Genomic DNA, 26,870 nt, shown 5'->3' on the forward strand with positions numbered 1-26,870 from the left:
ACCACGTATTTTGCATTTATTTGCATATATTATATCATTAGCAACCCTTCCCAGTATTTTAATCTCTCACAAAGCCATATATGTTTTCCATTAATGCATCTGTCTTTAAAATTTTCATTCAACTTCAATCAAAATATATGGAAAGTATATGTGCTAGGATTTGAAAGTAGTGAGCGAGGGAGTGACTGAGGCAACAAACAAACAAACTGACCATAAATTTAAGCAAAAGGGAAAACACCATAAGGGCATTTTCTAGTGCTAATTCAGAAACATTTTGTACATCTGTCTGTTTTTACTATAATGAAAATTTCTGTTCATTGTAGCACTAAGATTGGACTGCATGTTTAAGCAAGAATTCACATAATCAACAATCTGAAAATGCAGTTAAGCATAGGAAAAATAACTCAATTTTAAAACACTGAATGGGAAATTGGTGAACTATCTTAACTCTTTCTAGTTTTGAACTCAATTTTGAACCACCTTAAAATGATAAACGATATTGAACCACCAAAGCAGTTTGGATACACAAGTATGAAAGGAAACATAATCTTTGTAGTTTCTTCAATCAGATCAACACAATAATACAGAGACAAATAGCAAAAGAAAAACTTCCTTTTGCATGCATCCATCCAAGAGGACAAAACGGTGACCAAATCAAAGACAAATAGCAAAAGAAAATTAAATATGAGATATGCACCTGGTAGAGAAGGAAAACGAAAAATAATTTTTGAAAAATCAAACTATCAATCACAAGCTAATGGTCAACGAAAAATTCAGGAACTTTTCAAGTTCAATTGCTGGGATTTATGAGAACACACAGAAAAGCCAATAAATTTGGAAACAACAAGAACCAACATAATAGAAACATGAGATTTAAGCAAGACAAGTTAACAAGAATCGATGATTACCTCTCTTTCAGAATAAGCAGAAATATGCCAGATGAAAAGTCCACTAGGATTTGGAATTCCCCTGCAATATGAAGTCCAAAAAATCTAAAGAGTTGGTGTGTGCTGTGACTTCGTGGATGTGAAGGTAGAAGAAGAAGAAGGGTGTTGCTGAAGGGTGCTGAGGCTGAAGCTTTGCTGCCGACCAGAGCAAATTGTGTGAGAGAGATAATAGAAGATGGGTGATAGGTTTTGGCGTCTGATAGGTTTTGGAGTTTGGGCTTTTCGCGGGTAATTTTGGTTTTAATAGGAGAGAAAAAGAGAAAAAAGAAAGAAAGAAAGAAAGGGTGTTTTGGCATTTAAAAAAATTAAATATGGGTATTTTCGGCATTTTAAAAGTTTCATTAAAGGGAGCCAAGTGCTTCCCGTGTTTTTGTCCTGCAGCGCTTTTATGAAGAAGCACCTCTCAAGTGCTTCTTCCAAAACCACTCCAAGTGCTTTTGGATCTCACCCAAAGCGCTTTGGCAATTTTTGCCAAACACCATTTTTAAAAGACAGAAGCGCTTTCACCCATTTAGAAGCGCTTTTCGCTGCTCCAAAAGCACTCCCAAACGAGCCCTTAGCAAAGAACATAAAGAATTATAGGTAAATATAATAATTTACTTATATAATTTTGGTAAATTAGGGACTTGAAAAATATAGGTGCATATAGATAAATTAATAGTGAACCTATATAATACAAATGTAGATAATGTACTTATCTTTTACAAAATATAAGTAAAATACCTATACAATCTAATTACATTAGTATAAAATAATTTACCTATATAATACAAATGTAAATAATGTACCTATCTTGTACACACAAAAAAGGTAAAATACCTGTACAATCTAATTACATTAGTATAAAATAATTTACCTATACAATACAATTCAATAATTTGAAGGGAAAATATGGTGTATGAATTTCTAAATTCCCATTAAACTATGAGAAAACAAATCATTTAGCACATGCATATCTAATATGAAATCAAATGAAGCGGAAGCAAGAATAAAAGCTAGAGATTCATATAAGTCTCATTTTAGGTCCCAATCTTTCTAGGCTTATGAAAATAGCACCAATGACTCTCTAAGACAACTATTGCAAGAAGGATTAAGAACACATACCATTGAAGCGAATCTTGAAACCAAGGATGGTGTTCAAGTATATATAGGGAATTGGTCTCTTTGATGTTGGCTCTCCACACTTGTCTCCAAATAGGTACACAAAGGGTGCACCTCCCCAAAGAATCTTCACAAGGGATAGAGGAGAATAAGAGAATAAGGAAGCTTGAAGAGAAGATGGGTGCTAGCCTCTTCCCTCCATGTTGGCAGGCCAAAGGGAGACTAGGGATGGAGGCATGATATTTTCCTCTCTTCCTAAATGTCTAACTTGAAACCTTAAGGAGGTGTGGAGCTATGACATTCTATTTATAGAGCCTCATTTTGTCACACTATGTGACACACATGGGCATAAACCAACATGTGTCGCACCCCCTATGTCTTGGCCTCTTTTTGGGTTGCTTTGGTGTACCACATTAATCTCATAATGTGTCACACTTTGCTTAAGTCTATATGGTCCATTTCTATAAATATTTAAGCCATGTAGGACCAAAACTAAAGTTTCATAACTTTAATTAACTCATTAAGCTAATCTAATTAGTTTAATTGGTTTAATGACTTAACAAATTAAATCACTAACTTGTCTAACAAGCATTGATCCTAGTCAACCTTATGTTGACCGTGTCAAGTCTTGGGTCAATAGTTTGACCTTTGACTTTGACTTTGACCAACCCACAAAATCATTTATTCTCTTTTAAATTCTTGATCCATACCCTTTCAATGTGCGATCTTATAGGTTATAATTAGCCAGGCCATCGGTAAGAATGATTTCTTCTAAATCGAATGTGAATTGTATCCCTCTATACAAGTCACCATATTGGCGAAGGCTAATTGTAATTAGTTCTTATAGGGCTTCCACAAACCATGAGTGACACCTAGTAGTATATCATGGCTACCTGTTGCGTCGATTCAGCTGCACCAAAATGGATTCAGCTGCATCCTCAACTTGTGATACTCGCAAGTGCACGAGCCGTTCGGTAGTATAGCATATGTAAGTGCGAAGTCAATTCCACAGGGATTGGTGATTGAATAATCCAATTCAAGTTTCCTACACAAAACAGAAAAACAAGAAAGAAAATAAATAAAACAAGAAAGAAAGAAAAGAAAATAACTCAAGTAGATAAGTTCCCAAGTTCAATTAGATTAACGGATTGATTCTAGCTAAAGTATGATTAAGCCATGGTGTTTGGTCCTAATCTTGTGTTCCTAATTCCCTAATTTGATCATTTGTTGTCTAACCTAAAATTAAGCATTAGGAACCCATTAAGCATAGAAGAACATTTTAAACAACCAAGTATGTATCTAATCCCTGTTGTCGAATGTCCATACATACTCTTCCTATCCATAGTTCAATTCGAATTAAAACATGGTGTCTACTCTTAATTCAAACCAAGATAGCTAACATGCAAGCCTAAATGGTGATCAATCATTCAAACTAGCATATTAACTTATAAGCATAATGAATAAGAACAAAAATCATAATTGAAACTTGGAAACTAATTAAACTTGAATACTTAAGAAAGAATGTACATTACAAATAAAATTAAAGTAGAACTTGAAAACTTGAAGGAAAATTTAGTAAAATCATTTTGTTACAACAATTGACAACTTGAAAGGAAACTAAGAGAATGTGAGGGAGAGAAGGGAATGGAGCTCTAGAGAAGTGTTTGAGAGCTCCCCCCTTGGGGTGTGTTTTGAAGCTTGAAGACTTCTCTATTTATAGGGCCAAGAGGGAGGAACATTATGATGAATTCCCACACCATCCTTCATCTTTTGCTGCAGCACCTCAAGCTTTCTTCACATGGGTTCAAAGGTGATCAGTTGTGGCTGCCTTTTGTTGCCAACCCATGTCGTCTTCTTCCAACCCATGTGGTCTTCTTCAGTTTGTGATTTCAATGCAATTTGGTCATTCTCTAACACAATACTCTATGTCATATTGTTTGGATATGGTTAACTCGTGTCAAATCCCTAACACGACATTTCTGGGTTATATGATTCACTTCGATGTATTGCAAACATTCTTGTTTCAATTCTCATCCTATACTTTGGCCAAAGATTCGATGAATCATATCTTTAGAGTATTCTCTCTTCTTACTAAGAGTAAAGATTCATTGTTTTACATTCACATGTCTCTGTGCATATGTTGAGTGTTCTCAAAGACTAACACAACTCATACACAAGACAACTGTGATGTCTCATGTCTGAGGACTAACTTGCATTATTGCAACTTAGAATTTTTTTTGTTTGACACTTGTGAGTAAGACTTCCATACAAGAATTCTTGATTTGATGGCGTTAAGTGAACTCCATCTCTATAGAGCACCTACACACATGTCTCAGTGTCTCTACACGAATGACTTGAGACTAGTCATGACAAGACCCGACCCAAATTCCACTTTGGAATCTGAGCTGAACCCTGTGCGTGTCCGACACCTGGCAGGTGTCAGGCACTTTTGACCAAAATGCCCTTCTAAGTTTCCAAAATTCTTTTTTTCAAATTTGACTTCTACCGAAAATTCGGTAGAGTCTCCTCTATAATTCTCTCGTTTCCCAAAATTTTTTACCTGTACAACAAGCAATTTAAATATCCACAATCGCTCAGCATGACAATATATACTTCAAGCAACCAACATCAAATCTTTATGGCCTCAAGCCTCTCAAAATCAAATAAAATGTTCTCCCAATAGAAGCTGATCCAAACTTTTGAAACAACACGAATACTTTAATAGATTTCAAAATAATTTAACTGAATGTTAATATATTACAAGTCAATCTAAGTCCTCATGTTAATGATATGCTCAATAACATTCACAAATTCTGAAGTAAAACTTTCCAACTTTCCCAATTCTCAAAACAGTTCATACTCAGAACATAAGTAAGCCACTCACTAAACTTCCTCTAATTCATAAATCAATTTATATATTACTGGCTTAGATTATTATATATATATATATATATATATATATATGTATAATTAACTTATTGGAAAATGAGAAATTTATTAAAATAGCATTATAACCACGTGAAATCTGAATGTCAACATCTACAATTTAAATAAATTATATTTCCATTTGTTTCCCACATTAAACCGTCAATTCCTTGTGTCTCATAATGTGACATCTCCTCGCAGCCTCGGTAACATAAAGTTAACTTGAGCCGCATTCCTCGTAGGCCTCGGCGACACAAGGTCAACCCGAGCCACAATCCTTATAGAACTCGGTGGACATGGAGTCAGCCCAAGAATGCACCTCCTCACACCACACGATTCAGGCGTCCCCGAAACTCGTGGGGCATTGGCATAAATGACAAAACTATTTCAAAACAATTGAGAGTACTCCCGTGGTGGGTTTGAAAACTATTTTCTGTAACTCTTCATAAATTTCCCTTACTTCACAATCCACTTCCCAACTTTTATCTCAGGTTCCCAAAAATTAGTTCTCAATTGCACTTAAAATATGCACCACATTCTGATAAGAACTAATGTCCATGATTCATCATCTTCAAACCACTGAGTATATATATATATAACATTTAATTAATTTCTTGTCCACACCAAAATCCAATTAATAAGCCGTTCCTAACTTTACACAACCCAACATAGCATAATACCCTTAGAAAATAAAAAACAATTACCTAACAACTTATAAACTTTTGAATAATCCAATATCACTCAGTCATTCACTCTAATAACACTCATAATAATAATAAATAAATAAATAAATAATGAAAAAAACTTCGAATATCAGAATAACACTATAACATAAACTCATCGTCCAAACATAATCAAAATAGTTCACCAACCGTCAAGCCTCGTTTACATAGTCGTTCTGGCACTTCTCGAAGGATGAACTACCCCGGAAGACTCATGGTCAACTGAAGGTCAAACTTTCTACATTGGGTCAACCAGGTCCACAGGACCCACGACCTCTGTTTTACGATCCAAAAGTTCCTGTGGGTTCCACAAGGTTTAGGAAACACGTCATGCAAGTTTGGTCCGGATCAGAAGGTCGGATCGCTCGCGCTTGCACGACCGGGCGGTTATTGTTTAACGCAAACTTTAAGTTATTAAATCGGAACATTCGAGGCTCCGATTCACGATCCGCGAAACCCTACACAATCCGGGGCTCCAATTCACGCTCGCGATCCAACGGTTTTTGACATATCGAACCCGGATAAAGCCTAATATGTGATATCCGGTCGATGATCAAACGATAACCAAATTAATATCCGAGCATACCGTCATGCTCGGGACGACATAATGATTCTTTTAGGACTCTAAGACCGGCCAAAAAGTGACCCACGCGCTGGCAACGCGTGGTGGTTGTCCAAAGCGATTCCGACGATCGAAAAATCTCCAAACCATTGGTCAAGACTTATACCTATACGATCACCATATAGAGTGGAGCAACTTTTGTTCTTGGACCTACCCCAAAAAGTCGACGTAAGTGGCCGGAATCAGAGGCCAAAAATCGGCAGATTTTCAATCGCTTATTAACCCTCCAAAACTCATAAATTTCTCCAATCCAATACAACTAGCAGCTAGAACACCTCGAGAGGTTGAGAAAGCATACCTAGATTGACGGAAATGGTGGCCAAAAGTGGGAGAATGAGCTCCCGAAAAATTTCAAAAAAATTGTTGGAACCGGCTTGTTTCGTGGTTGTTTCCGGTGACGGCAGCGGCGGATCGAGGCTGAGTAGGGGCGGGGTTGGTAGAGGGAAGTGAGGTGGTTCATTTGAGACCGGTTCCGCCAAGAACGGTGGCGGGGGTGACATGGTAGAGGTGTTGTCGTGAGAGAGAAGAAAGAAAAAAAAAGGGGGAGGGGGGGTTCTGTTCGCAGGGGAGAGAGAGGGAAGGAAATCTGATTTTTTTTTTTTGGGAAATATTTACGATTTTGCCACTGGGATATTTTTTATCTTAACTTCTTCGTCACAACTCCGATTTGAGCCCACTACGTGTCTATGGACTCATCTCGATGCACTCTATGCAACGGTACAACTGATATTCCTAAATTCTATTAAGAACAAAAAGTCAACTTTTAGACCATTAAAATATTTCCATGGTAAAATGGTCTTTTACTTTAATAAATTAATAGTTAAAAATTGATTTAAGATCTGGTTTTTACAAGTCATCCTCCCAATTGAGTAGACATAGTGTGTACTAGTCTTTACGGGTCATCATTGTCCAATTGGTAATCCTATAACTAGGAACCTTTTAGAATACAATATTCTTATGATGGAAAGGTATTGTGAGTTTAACTTGTTTAGACTACTTCCCATTTATATCCTTATCCATGGGCTTATTACTTTGTATAGATTATGTTTCTTAAAGTAGCATTCAGGCTCCTTAGATTGTATTTAGTATATTATATTCTTAGAATTTTCCATTTTTATTTTGGCTTCTAGGGCATATATATCTAACATAATTTACGTATACAATATAATTAAATTAGTATACCTACAAAATATAGGTACATTACTAGTAATTATTGTAACGCTATATTATGTAAATAATTTCCCTATACAATCTCATTAAATTAATATACCTACAAAATATAGGTAAATTACCTAGTAAATTATTTACCCGTGTATCCCTATAATTATCTATTCAATATATTTTCGGCAAATTTGTATTAGTTATATTGTCACTGTTCAACTATAATATTATTCTTATTTAGGTAGACTGTGTTTCTTGATTTTGTTTTGGTCAAATCCATTTTCTTGATTTTATGAAAATGCTATGACAACGTTATAGTGTTGACAAGTATGGAGATGGCATAAACTGTAAATATTTTCTAATACTAGGACAACTATTAACTACATTCAAATTTGAGTTTTTTTTATAAAAGTTGAAAGATAAGTGAGCTTATGTCTAAAATATAAGAGTTAAAAGGGCCTATATTTTAAGAACCCATATTATCCGACATTTCTTGGATGATGGGACAAATAATCCTAGACATAGTTTTACAACATTTCTTGACCTCTACATCTTGTAAAATCCAAAGGCTTCAATTATTCACTATAAATTCTCATATCCATCCTAAAAAGTTATAAAGATCTTCCTTTTATTTTGTCTTTAGTTTTCTCATAGAAATTTAACGTCCCTAGGTCCCAGTGTTTCAAACTATGGATGATAGATCATTGGAAGCAATTTGCTCGAATCTTCAGCCTGTGTTCTATCGTGAGGACAGTTATATTATTCGAGAAGGGGAACCACTTTGCAAGATGGTCTTCATCCTGCGAGGCATGGTATTGACCTATGCCACTAATAATAATAATGGAACAACTGGTTCAACAACAACCATCTGTCTTGAAAAAGGTGATATTTATGGAGAAGAACTTGTCAAGTGGGCATCAAATAGTGTTACCTCCTCTTCTAACTTGCCCGTCTTGACAAAAGTCTCTGTTTCAAACTTACCCATCTCGACCACAACTCTAAAGTGCTACACCAAAGTTGAAGCCTTCACCCTCATGGCCACGGACTTGAAGAAGATAGTCCAAGAAAATAAAACAAGACCTTTAATATTGGGCCGGTGTCACATGGAATTCTATCAAGGAGTCGTTCTAGATATATGACACTTTCATTTTAGAATTTTGCATGTAATAAGATGATTTTCTTTATCAATTCCAGTTTCTTTTATGTAAGTAAGTGAATACGGCATTGAGCATAATCCACCAAATTGGACAGTTTGATATTATTTTTCAGACATTGGGTGCACTAACTAAATTGATGGGTGCATATAATCTGTTCATAATGAAATGAACCTTTGAATTCCAAATGGGTTGGCATGAGGCCCATTCTCATACACAAATTGATTGTTTATTCTGGAAACTATCAATGAAAACAAGCTTTTCAATAATTTGGGTACAATTTTCTTCACCTAAAGATTCTTGTTTGATTGTCATGTTTATTCTGTTGGTTAGTGACAAAGAGTGAAGCTTCGCAATTCGGGGCAACAGCAGATTAGATTTGTTTGGTTGAGATGTCACTGTTGGCGGAGACCCCATGACATAACAAGAGAAAGATTTATGAGCACTGAATTAGATTGAATGTACACATCAGAGTACCCTCGTATTACAGGGTTTAATTAATCACAGAATCCTTACCATAATCCCTCAACTTTATTGGCGTTGTTGGAGGGGCCTCCCTTTAATCATTCTCTCTTGTTAACTCACCAATCTAATCCCATCAACTAATCTCAACTCAAGTTTGAAATTTGATCATGACAAAAGTCGATCCAACCAATATAAAGTAATAATAAATTTTGGACCCCATTTGTTTCCCCTAAAATAACTATGCTTTCTCTAACAAACATGTGATCATCAACGACCTAGCTATGAGTGAAATCGTGTTCCACCTCGGATGCAAAAGCCAAAACTCCTAAGATAGACTCAATCAAAAAGAGGATATATCATCCACCTTTTAGCCACACTTTGAACCCAAAAAATAAGGGAAAGAATAAATACAAAACTTGGGTAAGAAAAGCTTTTGCCATTAGTTAATTTGGTTCACTTTTGCTTTTTGAAAGTTATGTGTCCGATTTGTTGTTAATAGTTGATGTATGTTATATTGATTCGAATGTGATCAGAAAGTTGTGTGTCTGATTCGTTATTGACCGTTGATGTATGTGATATTCGTTCAAGCACGGAACTAAACAAGTCAAAATTTCCGATACATTGTTTCTAACTTTCTATTCATATGTAGTTCAATATTTTGGAAACTGACCACACTCGTTTTGCTGTACCTCATAAACAAGAAATATGGTCATTGACAGGTGCATGCATAAAACTAATTTGGATTCACTCCAACAATTGTCAGGAAACTACAACTCCAAAAGCAAAAGCAAAAGCATGAAATATGTAGTTTCCAATTTATTCTCACATCAACTTATTAAGAGGATGATAATTTTTTGGAGCGTGCATAACATCTAAATCAAACCCACACAGAATCATTTGGACTTTACTGTTTTTTTTTTGTTTTTTCGGTCGAAGACTTTAACTGTTTGTTTCTGTGTTTGGTAGCGGGGAAAATAAATAGATGACTTATGAGGCAATGACGTGCCCAAATCTTGAGCCCATAGATAAATTTGGTCTGTTTCCTAGTGCAGGTGGTGGGGATGGTAAATCATAAAAACAGAGAGAGTTGAAATTTTGGACCAGGTAGAGACAATCCGCACATGAGGCTTGAGAGTCAGCGTCTAACACAGTCTCTCTCACGCCGTGTGCAGATCTATTGTCGTCTACACCCATAAATTCTGCAAAGATTTTTTTGTCTCCTACACGTGCACGCATTTTTCTTCCATCCAAAACCAATTATGGGTAGGTTTTAATCGAATATCTTCTCTCTTTTCAGCGACCTTATAAACTGAACTTATCACATTAGGGGTTTGGATTTAAGTACGCATGCATAGCATTAGCATGCTAGGTTGTCTATGTGTTTTCAATTTGTTACTTAAATTGCTTGGACGGCTACCAAAGGACGGTGGGTATGGTCCATATATATATATACATTAAAGAAGAAAAAGAAAGTGACATTGTGAAAATTCTTGAGCATTTAGAATGTGAGTTTGTCTCCTAATTGATTATGAGCAGTCCACATCTTATGAGGAAAAATACCCAAAATTTGCGTCGGGTGTTTTTATACAATGAAATGATTTTTAATGATCCAATGAACCTCTCAATCCAATTGGTTTGTTTTTCTTAAAGTGTGTTCATATATGGTATACCAATCTCTACTACAAAATTTATCATAGACCTTATCAATTTGTTTTTTAAAAGTGCTTCTAAAAGGTCCAAGTGCTTATGAATCACAAAAAATATTTTCTGAAAAAGCACCTAACTAACAACATCGGTGCGGGCTCAAGTAGTTTAGTAAATATAGTCATATCAGTACCCTCAATTTGTGTCTATTGTAGATTACCATAATCCGATCAGCTGACCAAGTCAATTTTCGGACACAAACCATTCATTATTCTTACCAACCGGTACCAAATTTTTATATATTTGTCGATTGGAAATCATATCAACAATAATACATAGCTAGATAGCCACGTAAGGAAGAAAACAAAAAACAAAGAAACTGTTTAGGCTTACCACGCGTGTAAGATTTTTATAAAACGAATTATATAGAGCTAGTTGTAGCCCCCCTACCCTTGTGTTACCTGTGTCTTGCTTACCAAACTATAGCTGAGAGCTCAGCTTCTTTAGATTACATTACATGACAATGGCGACCACTGTAAAAATCCAGAATCTGCGGATGTATGTTGTGGTGCTTTCGTTCTCTCTACGTCATCCAGCCCTCGATCATCAGTTTCTGTCCTTTGACTGTCTCTCCTTGCGGCTCGCCGACACACCCTGCAACTTAAAACCAGTTAATCTCAACCCTCCAACTCCAACTCCTTTTGAATCATTGTAAAATAATTATGTAATAAATTCTGCCCCATACATAATGTAATATCGGCTTTTGTGGGGTTTGGCTCAAGATGCTAAACGTAGCATGGTAAACAATTATTGTATATGTCAGGCCTCTACTAATAGGACTTGGAAGATCAATCTACGGGTCTCACCTTGTCAAGATATGGTCAACAAATTTAGTACATGTAGCTTTTTGTATTTGTAATGTTTGCTTATGATATGTTAAGCTCAAATCTAATTAAGAACTTGTAGATGTGAGTTAAGTTAGTTGGCCAAAACAGTATGCCCGTCATTTCCTCGAAAAAACAGAACTTGTCTTCGTCCATCCACTACAGTCACTGTGAGCATACATTTTAGAACAGTCATTTACATAATTCAGATGTAATTTTATGTTTACTTTTCTTTTTGCTTTTAGTTCCGAATGCGATACTTATATACAGTATATTTCCTTAAACTACTGAGATGCAAGTCTGATTTCTACTCCGAGTTCCGTAATTGCTAAAGGGTAGGAGAGTGACAGATGAATGCACACACTTTATTTTTCTCAGCTTTTTTTTTGTTTTTTTGTTTTTTGTTTTGTTGCAATATCAAACAAAGTAGTTGCATGTTTTATATTCTCAAATCGGGATTAAGATATACGTATATATATTGACTCTGTCCACAAGATATATACATCATGTTTTTTTGTTCTTTTCTGACCCAAATAAAATACATTTGCGGTTTGCGGAATTTCAACGGCAAGCTCCTGCCTAAACAATAGGTTGCAATAAATATATCGTTGTTATTAATATCATGTCGTAGGGCCAGTGTGTTTTATTGACTTAACATAAACGCTATAAACCAACAGATTTTTCTATCTTTTTATCACCCCACTATATCTTTTTATCAGGAAAGTTCTTGGGTTCGAGTCCTAGCATTCGTGTAGTGTGTGTGAGTTTACTATGTTATCGTCTCTCTCGATAGGAAAGGTCTTCCCAAAAAAAAAAAAAAAAAACTAGCTGGCTATAGCTAAAATTTGGATGGGTTGAGTGTTACATCCAATTCTTACCGTACCCCAATAATTAAAATGTTGTTATATATACACTGTTTGTCTCACATTCAAGTTTTGATGTTAACAAAACCCCAAAAGAAGTCATTATAGAGCTCATTTAGCTCTTAACACAGAGTTGGTTAGCTACTAATTCCCATTTTCTTGGTTGTTAAACGGGTTTATATGTGAGCTAAAGCAAACAATAGTGCAACCTAATATTGCAATGCGTATGGACATGTTTTGTAGGTGGAGATTAGTGATAATTAAGCAAGGTTGCTTGCAAGTAAAACTAATCTCTACAGAAAGTCAATGGAGAAGAAGCAAATTAAGTTTTCTTAGAATCTTACAGAAATAAATTGAAACCGCAAAGTTAGGGACTTGAAAGAATAAGAAATGCGATTAAGATAATGTTCTACTTTTCTTTTCTTTACTTTTTTCTCATGCTAAGCCTAAGTGTGTAAGGCTTGAAACTCCATGTCCCAGAAAGACACTACAAAAGCTTGGTGCTTTCTTTTCATTTATTGGTTAGAACTGTTACTGCCACAGAAAACAAGTCATTACCAACAAAAGCGCAGGCCCAAATCACAAAAAAATTCATATACAAAAGGAAGCTCACCAATTACCAATTACTTTGTTTTCTTTTACGAAGCCAATCAATCTGAATCATTCGTCTGTCATATGTATATATATAAATAAACCAAACCAAACAGAACAAATCCTCTTTGGTAGGCCGAATGATTTTCTTTTTCATAAAATAAATTGCATGCCCTGCATCCAAAATCCAAGGGTTTGAAAAGGTTACATTGCTTTTGAAATCTTCGAAGTCATCACTTTTACTTTTGAAAATTCACACTGCAATAGTTTTTATTATAGGCATGGTCTAGGCCTCTAGCAATAGGATTTGAATTCTCACTTCCCAGCTTTTCAGTGTTTTATGAACTTTGTCTTATTTTTAAATCATGTACGGCTCTTCAGTCATCTCTGAAGCTACTGAACAAAGGGCTTTGCCAGAATTGAGAGTGGCAGGGTCTGAAAGCTGAAGAACATACTGCCAGAGAGACCATTCAATTTAGGGGGGGAAAAAAGACTTCAAAGCATGAATTTTGTCCTTAAAGTGTATCTTCTTTTGTTGGGAAAAAACACAGGTTGGATAAGAGAAGCTGTCAGTGTTTGTTCAATGGCAGATGGGGTCCTCCAACAATCAATTTATGTGTATATCATACCCAAATTAGTTTGAGGGTCCATGAAATGCTCAAATTCAGAAACCAAAATGTATGCCCTCTTGGTTTCTCCATATAAAACACAAAAGCATAACATGGATAAAAACCTATGTTATGTCTTCAAAGATTGAAACTTTTACTGTCTTAAATTTCTACTTGCAATTAAAGACTGCATTTTGATAACCTGGTTATCTTCAAAGATTGAAACTTTTGACAGTCAACTGCGCTAAAATGTAGTAAGAAAGTTTATTAAAAACAGAACAAATAACCAAGAAAAAGACTAATAATATACAGTTTCAGTTCTTGGAAACTTGCAATTACTTGGACCTGAGGTCAGTGAGATCAAACCAGATTTGCTTGAAGACCTTGATGATGAGCTCGTGATATTCATCTGAGTTCAAAGAGAGATAGCATGCAAGAAGATCTTCCAAGTCCTTTGATGCCTTGATGTTGTTCTCCATAATCATCTCCACCATTGACTCCCTGAAATCCCTCTGAGGGTCAAATGAAGACTTGATAATTGCAAAGCTTTCAGAGAGGCTCCTCCGCTTTGAGCTCGAGTTTGATGACACACTCCGACGGCTGAGATTGGCCTGGTTGATCTTCCTGTTAGCAATTCTTGGTGAATTCATCCGAAGCCTAACTCCTGGAGAAGTAGCATTTGATGAAACTCTTCTAACAGAGCTAGCTGTCCTCTGTTCTTTGATGGTTTTTGTGCTTTTGCTCTCTTCCTTCGCAACCTTGACAGACAGAGACCCGTGTGCATTTCTATCCTGAAATTTAGCTGAGCTTCTTCTGCATCTGCTTGGCTCTTTTGTCTCTTTCTTCTTCTTCACATCTCTCACCATTTCACTGAATTTCGGTGGCTTGGTTATAATTGGAGCAAGCTCAAGCTCAGAAAATGAATACAACCCATCATCAGCCATATCGGATAGTTTCACATCAGATAATTTCATACTCAGAGATGCCTTATCCACGTCGATAACGACGTCTTTTTCCTCAGAATCAGCAACGTAAGCAGCGCATGAACTCGACATTGAAACCATCCCATCGAAAGTCTCAGTAGCAAGAACACGGTCACACCTGAATTCAGGCTCATGAAGCTCAAGCTCACCATCGTCTTCATCATGAGACTCTGGCTCTGGGGAGCTGTCAAAGGTTGAAGAAGACCAGAGCTCTGGTGGGGAATCAGATTTAGTCCAAACGGATTCAATGGTGGCGCGGCAGCCACAGCCGGCAGAAACAGAGGAGGTGACAAGGTGAGGATCAGAGGGTAAGCTGGTAATTCTCTTCTTGGGTTTTTGTTTGGATGGTTTTTTGGGTGGTGGGTCAGGGAAATTGGTGTCTGAGGCTTTTGGGTTTGTGGGGGAGGAGCTGCAGAACCTGTGACCTGGGGCAGGGCTAGCAAGCTCCCTTGTGAAGTAGTAAGACTGTCTTGGAAGACATTGGTGGGGTAGCTGCTGCTTTGGTTTTGATGGCTCTGTAAATTTTGCAGTTGAAGCAAATGTTGATTTTTGCTGTTGTTGTGTTTTCTTCTTGGAGTGATGAGGGCTGTTGGGGTTTTTTCTGGGTTTGCTCATGTCTTTGAGCTTGTGAAACCAGGCATTGGGCATCATATCTGATAATCTAAACTTGTGGTTACCCATCACCACCTCTCTCTAGTTTCTCTCAGTAGTATGTGAAAGACACAAAGAAAGAAAGAAAGAAAGAGATGACTTAAAAGTCTTTTTAGCACTCACTCACTCTCTCTCACTCTGCTTTTTGGAGTTAGCTTATTGAAGATAAATAAAGGGGGAGGCTTTTGGAATTTGGAGGGTAAGGGGAATGGGGTCCACAAAAGGATTGTAAAATGGGGTCCAATGGGAGGCAGGTGGTAAAATGGTAATCCTCCTGGTTGTCACGCCTAATCACCTAACCATAAAGAAAACTGTGTTGTCTTATTAAGTTATCAGTGATGACTAATTTGTTTACTTGCTTAACAACTTCCTGTAAATGGTTCCCTCTATTTTAAAGCCTCTGTGTGTCTCTGTATATTGGTGAGGGTGTTTATTTATCGTGACTAGGGGGTTCTTTCTTATCGTACTACGGCTTATCAGGGTCTTTCATATTTTTTCCAAATCACAACAGTTTTCTCAAAGTGGCTTACATGCAGGGTAGCCTGGGGCCCTAAACTACAGAGGGACCCTAACCACAGGGGGACCCAGTTTGATATTTCCTTGGCCTTTGGGTTAAAACTAAAGGGCAGCTTCTAGGTTAAAAATAACCAGTACAACAAGTCTTTGGCCTTTGGGAAACTCTCAGATTTGCCATTCATTTCAGCTCCAGACTTGAGACCATAAGCAAACACATTGCATTGCCACCCACAAGCACTAGTGTGTGTTTCCAACTTTTATATATATATATATATATATTTTGTCTATCAAAGGGAGATTAGATTTTCTAAAGAAGAAAAAGACAGAAAGCTATAGAGAAAAGCCTTTGTATTGTGCAGGTTTTGCCTTGTGACTCAGCATTATGAGCGTCCCATCGGCATTTTTCTGCCTTGCTTTTCTTGTTTGGTGCTTTAATTTGTTGTTTCCTTCCTCGGGCTTCTTGGGTGTAACAAATTCTTCAATTGCAAGTCCAACCCAAATAAGAATTTCAACCCAACCCAAGTAACAGCAAACTCAAATGCTACAAACTTACTGGTTATTATTATTGAAAGAAAGAAAATGAGTCAAAGAATGGTACAAAAGAAACCAGAAACGCATGCCCAAACAAAAACATAAAAGTTAAAGAGGCGCAGAGCGGAGGACGTTCACGTTGAGCTTGCTTCTTGGCTTGGCTCGGGTAATTGCATAATAGACCGACAGTTTGTCAAGCCAAGCCAACAGTGGGCACACAATGGCATGGGGTTTTTGGTCAATTGGTCCCCTTCTGCTGACTGCTCTGAAAGGAACAGGCCCAAAACCACCAGCGTCTATGTGTGTGTTTCAATCTCTAGAGAAGGAGAGAAGGGAGAGAAGGGAGAGAAGGGAGAGTGGGGGACCAACTGAAACTTCCGTGCTGCTTAAGGGATATGTAGTAGTTTATGACAATTGTTTGCATGTGGGAGGAGGAGGAGGAGGAGGACAAAGAATTGAACTCTAAGGATTATTTGTCTTATTTTAAACGCTATCCTCAAAGTTGGATGTACCATCATCAATCATACTGTATCTGTATGTATGGGACGAATTTATGTATTTCGAGATTAGATTAGGGTCGTATTCTACCGTATGTGTCTTTTTCAGAGAAGGTTTTGCTATGGGAATGTTTGTCCGGCTCATGCAATATGCCAGTACGGGTTAGTAGACAGCCTAGTCTTTGGTCCAAAATTAAATGCAGCCAGCGCAGAGCTGGATTTGGTGGGAAGATGGAGTGATGAAGCGATGAAGGCATAAATATGAGGCAAACGGGATGCTGCTGGACTTGCCCAATTCCAAAAGTTTCGAGCATAGACTTGGGCTCGTTTGAGGCAAACAAGTTTTTTAGACTTTGGCCCTCTCATTGACGTTCCTGGCAATAAATAAATAAATAAATAAATAAATAAATAATAGACGGACTGAATGGCAAAACAAATGCAGAAGATGGTTATATATTTCCTTGGTGATCAGCTAGTCATGTAGTTCATCCATCCCCACTACCTACACTCCATTTAATATGAAGAAGAAATAATGTAAACAAACAAAAGAATGGATATCAAGATTAAGATATAAAGAATGAATGAGATTTTTCATCTATCCTCGAACAAAACAAAGAAACATTTACAACTTCATTCAACCAAAAATCTCTAGTAACACCAAACTCTAATTAGCTTAGCCTGCAACAGTTGTCGTTGCTGTTATTGATGAACTCACAACTTGTGAATACCCTTCATCCGCCACCTCACTATCCAAACCCGCAGCCCATCTCCTCAGAATCCTCAACAACGACGCCGCTTTCCGCCTCGCCCTCACCGTCCCCACCCCCATCAATTCCCATATTACCCTCTCAATCCCCGGCATGGAAGCCAATTCAGCCACCATCTCCGAGCCCCCTTTTCGACATATCGTCACAAGTGTCGCCGCCGCACTCTCCCGCGCCCTCTCCGACCCTTCTCTCAACAAACACCCCAATTTCCTAATCGCACCATATGCCGCTGCGATTGCCAACATCCCGCCGCTTCTCACCACAGCTTCCAACACGGTCACCGCCTCCTCCGGTAGCCCCTCCATCACTTGTACGACCATCTCCACCACCCCGCCTTCCACCATCCTCGCCAGCGCCTCTCTCTCTCCCGCCAAATTCAATATGGCCACCATCGCGTCCCTTCTAAAACACCCATGCTCGGGCCCTTCTTTCGCCAACTCCAACAACCCCTTGATGACACGTGTCTTCCTCCCCAGTCTCTTCCTGTACCCGTGCACACCCGATAAGCTGAATATCGTAGCCGCCGCGTTCCCCTTCGCCTCCCACGTGGCGCCCGAACGCAGCACCTCGATGACGCCGTTAAGAGCTCCGTCCGTCTCCATAATCCGGGTCTTGTTCGCTTCCAAAATGGAAAGGTTGAGAATCGCCGTCACGGCGTTTACCTGGAGGTTAGGTTGGGCCCCGCCGACGTCCGAGCTTAAGTACCGTACAAGCAATGGGATAGCTCCGGCTTCGGCGATGCAGGCGCGGCAATCGGAGTCCGTCTTGGCCAAACTGCGCAGCTCGTAGACGACGCCGTTTGCAGCCTCCATGGACTGAGAAACCGAAAGCATGTTAACCAAAAACGACGCCATCATTCTGGTGGCTTCGAGAGCCGCCTTGTTCTTTTTGACGGCGTTGACCAGTCCCTTACTATTCTCCGCGGTTTCGAAAGGGATTCTTTGCTCCCGGCACCACATGGCGATAAGATTTTTCAATGCGCGGTTAGGGATGAGGTCAGTGTGGGCCAGGGTTTGACCTGTTTTGGGACACGTGTTGTGACCTGATTCGATCCATAGCTTTATCGACTCTCGGTCGTACGTCTGACCTGTCGCCACGGCGACGGGGTCCCGCATTAGCTCCAAACTGATCGGGCACCGGAAATCCACCGGGAAACCCAGCTCCGACGCCGATTTTCGTCGGATCAAATCGGATGCAGGAGTGGAGGCTCCGAAAAGAACGCACTTGGCGTAGCGGACGAGCCCGACGAGAGCAATGAGCTGCGATTTGGATTTCTCCTCTGTTTGGTTCTGAAACTCGTCTTGAAGACTCTCTAACTCCTCTGTGCAGCTCGCAGAGCTGCCGATCCCTAATCGGATGAAAATCTCGGAGAGCCTGGAATGGTCGGGGACGATCTCGCTCTTGAGGCGATCGAGCATGGTGCAGACCTCGCGCCTGAGGTCGTCGTCTAGGGGATCCACGAACGATTTCGTCGTGCTCCGCGAGCACTGGTTTCGGAGCAGAGAAACGACCTCCTCTACGTCGTCGTTTAATCGGAGCTCCTTGATGGGGAGAATATCGAGCAAGGTGGACAGGTCGAGGGTGAACTCGTGGAAGCAGTTGGCGAGGGACTCGGTCTGGATCAGAAGCCACATCTTGCTTCCGTGGGATGAGTCTTCGATCAGGGTTTGGATCCTCTGCAGCAGGATGTAGAGCTCCTGGAAGCAGAGCAAGGCGGAGGGAGAGAAGGCGGCGGTGGAGTTTCGGACGAGGTCTTCGAAGAGCATGGAGAGAAGATTGGTCTTGCGGATCATGGAGAGGGAGGTTCGTCGGAGAAGGAAGCGGAAAGGCTCGAGGGAGGAGATTTCTTGGCAGATGGAGAGGAGAGAGCGGAGGAGGCTTTGATCGGAGAGCTTCGGCGACATGAACGCCCCCGCCGACGGCCGGCGTTTTCTAGGCGGGAATGCTTGTGGGTATATGGCCATAATTAGCAATGAAGCAAATATCAAAAGAAAAAAAATGTATATGAAAGAATGAAATTGGCAAGAAAATGGGATTTTGGTTTGCTTTTAATTGTTTGAAGAAGGAAAAGGGGAAATTGAGTTGGGTTGTTTTCGTATTTTTATATGCAAAAGAAATTCATTGGGAAGGAAAGGAGGAAAGAAAGAAGGAGAGGGTTTGGGTCAGGGACGTGGTTTTTGACTGTTTTGGTGGCATTGTTTTGTATTGGAAGGAAAGCGATAAGCATGGAGTTGGCATGATATTGAAAGGGTAGGCAGGCAGGCAGGGCTTTCCACTGTTGAGAGTATATTATAATTATCAACAACAAAGATGTGATTTTTTTTAAAAAAAAAGGTGATTATGTCAACTCATTAGGGTTGTCTTGTGTCTTGGTTCTCTTGCGCACAAGTTCGAGCGCTCATGTTTCTCGGTTAAAAGATATTATTAAGGCAATAAGAGGCGTTGGATTGAGTCCACGCAAATCAAACCCAATTGATGAGATGATTTTGTTTTAACTACCGCCGGCACTGCAGCTGATTCGTTTCATTAGTTCTTGAACTTAAACTCGATATTAATTAAAGAAATGAAATAGAAAGAAAGATGAACTGTTAAGCATTTGGAAGGCTACATGGTAGGTGGAGAGTTGTTAATGGACTTTGCTTTCATCGTCACCCACATGCCCTCGGCCAATCAAAAACCAGAATAAAGAAGAATAACAATAATGGCATCATTTCATTTGCCCACTCCTTGTTATTTATGAAGATAATATAAGTAAGAAATCGGTTGGCTTGGCACAGCGTTTTCCTTGTCCCAAACGTCAAATGGGTTGGGTTGCTTAACACAGAACAGCAGAGTGAATGATTACTTCATATCCGAATCATTCTGACCCTTATCAAGTTTCAAGTCCGTCCCACCAAGATATATTAATTAAAATGAATTGATTGTTTGCTTTGCTTTTTCTATAATTACTCACCCATGATTTTCACTTTTATTTTTAAGGTTCTTTTTCCAGAATTTGATAATGCAAGAACAGCTCAAGATAGCTAGCAAGCTGCAGATGGTGACATCTGTTACATATCTATATATATATATATATATTGAAGCTCTTGTCGTTATCAACCAAAAGGTGAAAAAATTATTCCCAAAAGCAAGCCTCCAGTAGAAATCATGTTTCTTTTTTTTATATGGAACTGCCAATAGGGAGCTGCCAACAGGCTTAACATGTCGAGGTCAAACGAGAATACGCGCAAACACATTTTGGGGCCAAATGTGCATAGAATGGGACCTTTCGATCTACGTTCATCTTTTTCACATATATACACCACGTACTCTGTTTCCGGCATCATATGCTAATGCTATAAGATTATCAATTAGTTAATAAAGTAATACATGATTAGGTTACTTAATAGGCTATATTTTATGGTTGGTTCCCAACCACTTTCATGATTGAAGGACACGCCAAGAAAACTAGCTAGACGAGCTTCAGATTGAAGTATTAAATTACGAGAGAGCTTCTATAACAAAGAGGCTATATTGAGGGGACATATTGAGGAGTTCAATCCAGCCGTCCAATAATATAGAGAAACAATTAAACTTAAATATTTTCATTCATCGAATAATTATTACCGACCTCCTCATCATAAACCCTCATTATCACCTAAATCAAATAAAATCATATGTGTTGCTGTGGTGGTGAGCATTTTGTCTTATGGTTATGGGCTATCTAGTTTAGGAATTCCGAGCCTCTACTTTTAAGATCCGTGCATTTACCCGCATTTCGTGAAATCTAAGCCACTCAAATAATCTAACCACTTAACATATGACACATCATCAATTTTAAGTTTCATGTTTTTTTTTATAGAAGTGATGTTAATGTTAAAGCTAACCTGCTTGAGGGTTTTTTTTTTCCATAGTTACTCTTCACTATAGATCAAGGGCTTCAGTCCTTTGGAGATGCGATAACATTGTTGGGTTGTTGAGTTATTTATGTTTGTAGTTGATCTTCATATTGAATTAACTAATTCTATTTTATTATTGAGAAAAGCTTGCTCTTTTGCTTTCTCTGATTGTGTTGTGAATTTTAGTGATTTTTGGTGTTTAAGGTGTTTGTGAATTTTTGAAGTTCAAAGGTTTGCAGATTGACTTGTGAAGTATGTGAAGCATCTTCAAGATTACCGTGAAGAACAAGCAGTGAAGAAAACCGTGGAAGCAGTGGTGTTTGTGAAGAACACTCAATACTCTGCAAATGATGATTTCTTTTCATCGGATGAAGAATCCCAAGCACCTTAACTACGTTAACATCAGTTTGGGAAAAGAAAAAAAAACACTTAACTTAAATATTGATGATGTGTTATATGCTAAGATGTTAGATTATTTAAGTGGTTTAGATTTTATAAAATGCGGGTAAATATACGGATACTAAATGTAGAGACTCGGAATTCCTAGTTTAACAATAAATAAGTGAAGTAGCCGCATAAATAAGTGTACGTTAATCCAATTGTTAGGCCGCTCCCCAATATCAGCTTTGAAGCCATCGACAGAACAAGACATTGCCAAGTGTTGCGAGGGCCAGCTGTATTTGATTGATGTAATATTGTAGGCACTTAATAAGTTAATTTTCAATTAGACCCATAGTTGTTGCTGATATCAGGCCAAAACAAATCAAGTCTGATAAAGACTTTGCTTCAACAAGAGCATCAAATTTCTTCTTTTTAAAAAAAATTGGGTATCGATCAGATCAATGACACCAATCAGTCTGCTGGCATGGAAAAAACAAAGTTTCTCAAACATTTGGTTCATGTATATGCATGAGCGTGAGTCAGTTCAAACTTCAAGGGAGCTACTTCCTACTTGTGTTTCTGATTGATCAAGAACTTACCATCCATAATTTCTCATTTTGGGGAGCATGTATTTCTGCTTGTTTGTGTCTCAGTTGGTTTCAAACCCAATCCAAAATGTTCATGTTTGGAAATTTTCACAACCCATTGGGATTGGATAAGTTGGATTGCTAGTTGGGCTTGGGATTGGATAAGTTTGGGTTGCTAATGATCACTCTTTTTGGGATAGTTGCCCTTTCGGGTTTTTTATTACACAGAAGCTGCAAAATATTTGCCATTTCAATTTGTCAATGTCTCTGTTTATTAATGCCACAAGCCCACTACTCCAAATCTGAGATCTAACTTAACTTCTTCTTCAAATATATATATATATATATATATATATATATATATATATATTTGAAGCACTAACTATAGCATAGTCAAAATTCTTGCAAACAAATCACAACTTGAAAGCCTTGACAACTATAAAAGATTAAAATAAAAGAAGAAACAACAACAGAGTTGAATTGGCTTCATGTGCTGAGCATTATGCAGTTCTACATTGGCTGCTGCTCAGCCTAACAGTTGAAGCTTTTAAGCAAGAACACTTCAAATTGTGATATTAGAGCCACCATCTTAACATAGACCAAGTATAAGAATTTTAAGAATTTTTTTATGGTCACTCTAAAAATAGCCTAATTTTGCATGCATGTGTATGACCATTGACCGCCTAAAAGGAATAGGGTTTTTTAGATCTAGGTCCAAAACGATTAGCTGTCATTGGGTCTAGTCCTCACGTTTTTTGTTTTATAGATGTAGGTCCTTTGACATTTCTTACTTTTTTGTTGTGTCGATTTTACCCTTTACGGTAAATAAGGAAAACACATTGAAAATCTAAATTTAATGCATTATTTCCTTGTAATTGAATTTCAAATTTTGAATTTTGAATTTTTTTCCTTGATAATATTCCTAATATATAGATAAAATCATGGTCTTAAATATCGATAATATCCCCGATATTATCCCGATAATATCTGATTTTTGGGGGTCCGATATTTTAACAACTAACCATATAGTTATCGTCAATATATCGATATTATCCCGATATTATCCCGATAATATCGGAAAGATATTTTCAACACTTTTATGAATGATTTGGTCAATATATCGAGATATTATCGATAATATCCCGATATGAAACTCAAAAAATGGAGAGAACTGAAGTAGCTCATTGAACTGATTTGGGTACTCTACGGAAAGCATGTCTCCTAGAGTAATACAAAAGTAGCTCATTGAGCTAATAAACAAAGCATGTCTAGCCGACAGAATGCTCACATGCTTTTACAAAATGGATAAAATATAAAACTTAGCTTTGGATTCCTGGCTTGGTTTACAAAATGGATAAAATATAAAACTCACCAACGTTTTTTCAACTTACATTACTTACCCTACCATTCAACCACTCACCTGCTTTTACTTACCCTACCATGGCAGTAGGCGGGCAGGACCAGGAATTGGTGCCATAGGGAAGAACTATACTCGTAGAGAAAGAGGCGAGGGGACATTGTCAAGTCAAGAAGATGACTCGTTATCTATAACTTCGGACTCTGTTGGAGTAGGAAGTAGTAACTCTGGTTATACTCATAACCAACCATTTCCCTACCCTTCATATCCCATTCCTGTTGGGATGGAATCAAGTGACACATGGAAAGAATCCGAGACTCAATCTTCAAATGATTTTGCTTATGGACAACGTCAACCAATCTCGGATCCATATGGGTGGCATGTTAACAATTACATGGAAAACTATTTTGGGGATTTATCATTTGATGACTACTCTTCAAAATATACTTACTCTACACATAGAGATGATGAAGATAGTGAAAATTTTGAACCTCATAGGAACTCTATGTGGTACTAAGTCACTCATGTATCTTACCATGCAATGTATAAAGTGTAAAATATTGTAGTAATTCATTATATATAAATGATTATGGTGTGTTTAATCTTCTTTCATTAATTACTACATATTTCTACACTTACGGTGTTTGCCAGCTCGCTATATAATCAACTTAAATCAATTAAATCCATCATGCAATGCATTTCCTTCCAATTTTTTGTGATAAACTAATAGATAATTGACTAAATAAACATCCTACAAAGTTTCAATAAAAATTTCCAAGTTTTTCTTACAATTTCCGTAGTTTTTATTCAATTTTTTCCGATACCGATAATATCCCGATATTTCCTGCGATATTTCCGTGTTTTTTGACTTCCGATACTTCCGATACCTCCGATATTTAAGACCATGGATAAAATACAATTTAATCAATAAAAAGTAAAGACTCACATATTATACCAATCAATCAGACAAGCACCCACATTAAATTATGTACCTGACATACAGGTAAATCATGTTTATACATACAGGTATATATGTACCTACCTTACAGGTAAGTGCTTTTTTCTTGAGTTTTCTTAAACAGTTTTTTCTGGAGCTTTATATTTATATACATACGTACATGTCTTTCATGTAATAGTGTTTTTTTTTAAAAAAAATTCCAAAGAAATTTTGTATGGATTTTTATCTCAGTTGAGTTTAAAGATCCATACCAAGATATTATATGAGTTCGATTAGCTGGGCTAGAGGGTAGAACTACCTAGACTAGAGGTCATTTATGAATTTAATTACCTGAACCAGAGGTAATTTATGAGTTTAATTACCTGCATACTGCATACGAGGTGTATGCATAGGTACCTTACCTATTGTTAAGGTATGAAGTTTTTATAAACTCTTATTACAAATTTTGATGTCGGTATACCTTGGGAAAATTTCAGAATTCAATAAATAGATTTGCAATTAAATTCAAATCAAATATGATAATTAATATCCTACAAATCAATAACTTACCAGTTTTATGAATTCATAATTTACCTTATTTATGTTTTAGGTGCATAACTGGAACAAAAAATAATAAATAAATAAAAGTAAATATCAATAAATTGAAAAAGGCATGTAATCTTATGTGGCGCAAAAGTCAAAGGACTTGGATCAACAACAATTTCTACATGGATTGCACCCAAAATATCTCCTCATAATTGGACTTATGCCAAATTTTCTAAAAGGAATATTCATATGAAGAAGGGGACTGTTGATAAATAGTCCTACATTAAGATTATGTTTGATAGGGAGATTAGATTGGACTAGTAAAATACTTGAATTTCATATGCAATCAAGGAATAGTATGGGTGTTATTTTCTAACTTGAGGATTTTGATAGACTATTCATAAGAGGTTCATGCCTAAAACTTATCCCTCCTAATTCCACCATTTTCAACAAGAATAGTGGGAATAAGTTTTAGACATCAATATCATATGAATAATCCACCTTAATCCTCCAAATTAGAAGACAACACCCACATTCTTCCTTGATTGCACATAAAATCTAAGCATTTTACTAGTCTACCGATTAAACACGTGGCTAATAATATTCACACGGGCCCCACTCACCACCTAACAATTTAGGTATTTGAAGAAAATGGCATGCAAATGCCCACTAATCTCTTTCAATTATTGCATGTCAGTTGAACTATTATAACATCACAAATGTTCAACAAACAAAACCCTCATTTTTATATTATGTTAATCATTTACTTATGTTGCTTTAATTTAACTGTGATAATTAATATATATATATGAAACAAAAAAGGAACCCCAAAATGTTCATAGAACAATGAGCAGACTTTACACATACTGTTCAATCTTATGGCAATCATTGCATTTGCATATGCCGCAGTAACTGGTAGCTTTTTTAAAGGTCAAAAAACTCATCGCAAAACGAGCCAATTTTAAACGTGCAATCAATCCATATATTTTTTCTTTGGTCGAAATCAATCCATATAATATTAATATATAAGAAAAGTTGCTTCAAGCCACCCTTCAAAACTTGTAGGGGAACACTTCAAACACGCCAAACCAAGTTTGCGAGGAAAAAAACAGATAAGGATATATAACACGGCTTGAAATACGTCACTGGTAAAAAGGGACCAACATAATATAACCTTGGACCGATTTGCCGCGTAACTTTGTTGCTGATGAATGTTAAACACCACATGATGAATAAATTTCTGATGACCCCTTCTCTTTTGGCATGTTACGAGAACGTGAAAAACGAAAGTAGAAAATTCACAGCAGCTCCATCTTTGCCATTCATATTCTGATGTCAAAGTCTCACATTTTAGGCAATTAATTGCCTTTGAAATTGTTCCTCTGAGCTCTCTTTGGTTCACATCAATGACAACGAAACCACACTCAGCATTACATCACATCATATAACATGTTCTGTCTATGCATATGGTTCTTGTAGCCCCGAGGATTAATAAGATATGATAAGTTTTAGGGAAGGAAGTCACTTTTGTCTCTATAATTTGTCGGATTTT

General features: G+C 37.5%; 2 protein-coding genes across 2 annotated transcripts; both read right to left on the minus strand.

The window, feature by feature from the left end:
- Positions 1 to 13,927: 13,927 nt before the first annotated feature.
- Positions 13,928 to 15,475, minus strand: LOC110768409 (transcription repressor OFP4). The gene has a single exon (XM_021972140.2). It carries the CDS (start codon positions 15,349 to 15,351, stop codon positions 14,023 to 14,025), a length of 1,329 nt encoding a protein of 442 aa, XP_021827832.1. The 5' UTR covers positions 15,352 to 15,475; the 3' UTR covers positions 13,928 to 14,022.
- A 1,961-nt stretch (positions 15,476 to 17,436) lies between these two features.
- SAUR21 (ARM repeat superfamily protein) lies at positions 17,437 to 19,885 on the minus strand. Its single transcript, XM_021972119.2, has one exon. It carries the CDS (start codon positions 19,594 to 19,596, stop codon positions 17,539 to 17,541), a length of 2,058 nt encoding a protein of 685 aa, XP_021827811.2. The 5' UTR covers positions 19,597 to 19,885; the 3' UTR covers positions 17,437 to 17,538.
- Positions 19,886 to 26,870: the final 6,985 nt, after the last annotated feature.

Source organism: Prunus avium, chromosome 6 (genome assembly GCF_965620075.1).
Source record: "Prunus avium chromosome 6, drPruAviu1.hap1.1, whole genome shotgun sequence".
Classification (NCBI taxonomy): Eukaryota; Viridiplantae; Streptophyta; class Magnoliopsida; order Rosales; family Rosaceae; genus Prunus; species Prunus avium.

Coding starts and splice junctions, on each gene's coding strand:
- LOC110768409 (XM_021972140.2), bottom strand. CDS start 15,351: ATGGGTAACCACAAGTTTAGATTATCAGATATGATGCCCAATGCCTGG.
- SAUR21 (XM_021972119.2), bottom strand. CDS start 19,596: ATGGCCATATACCCACAAGCATTCCCGCCTAGAAAACGCCGGCCGTCG.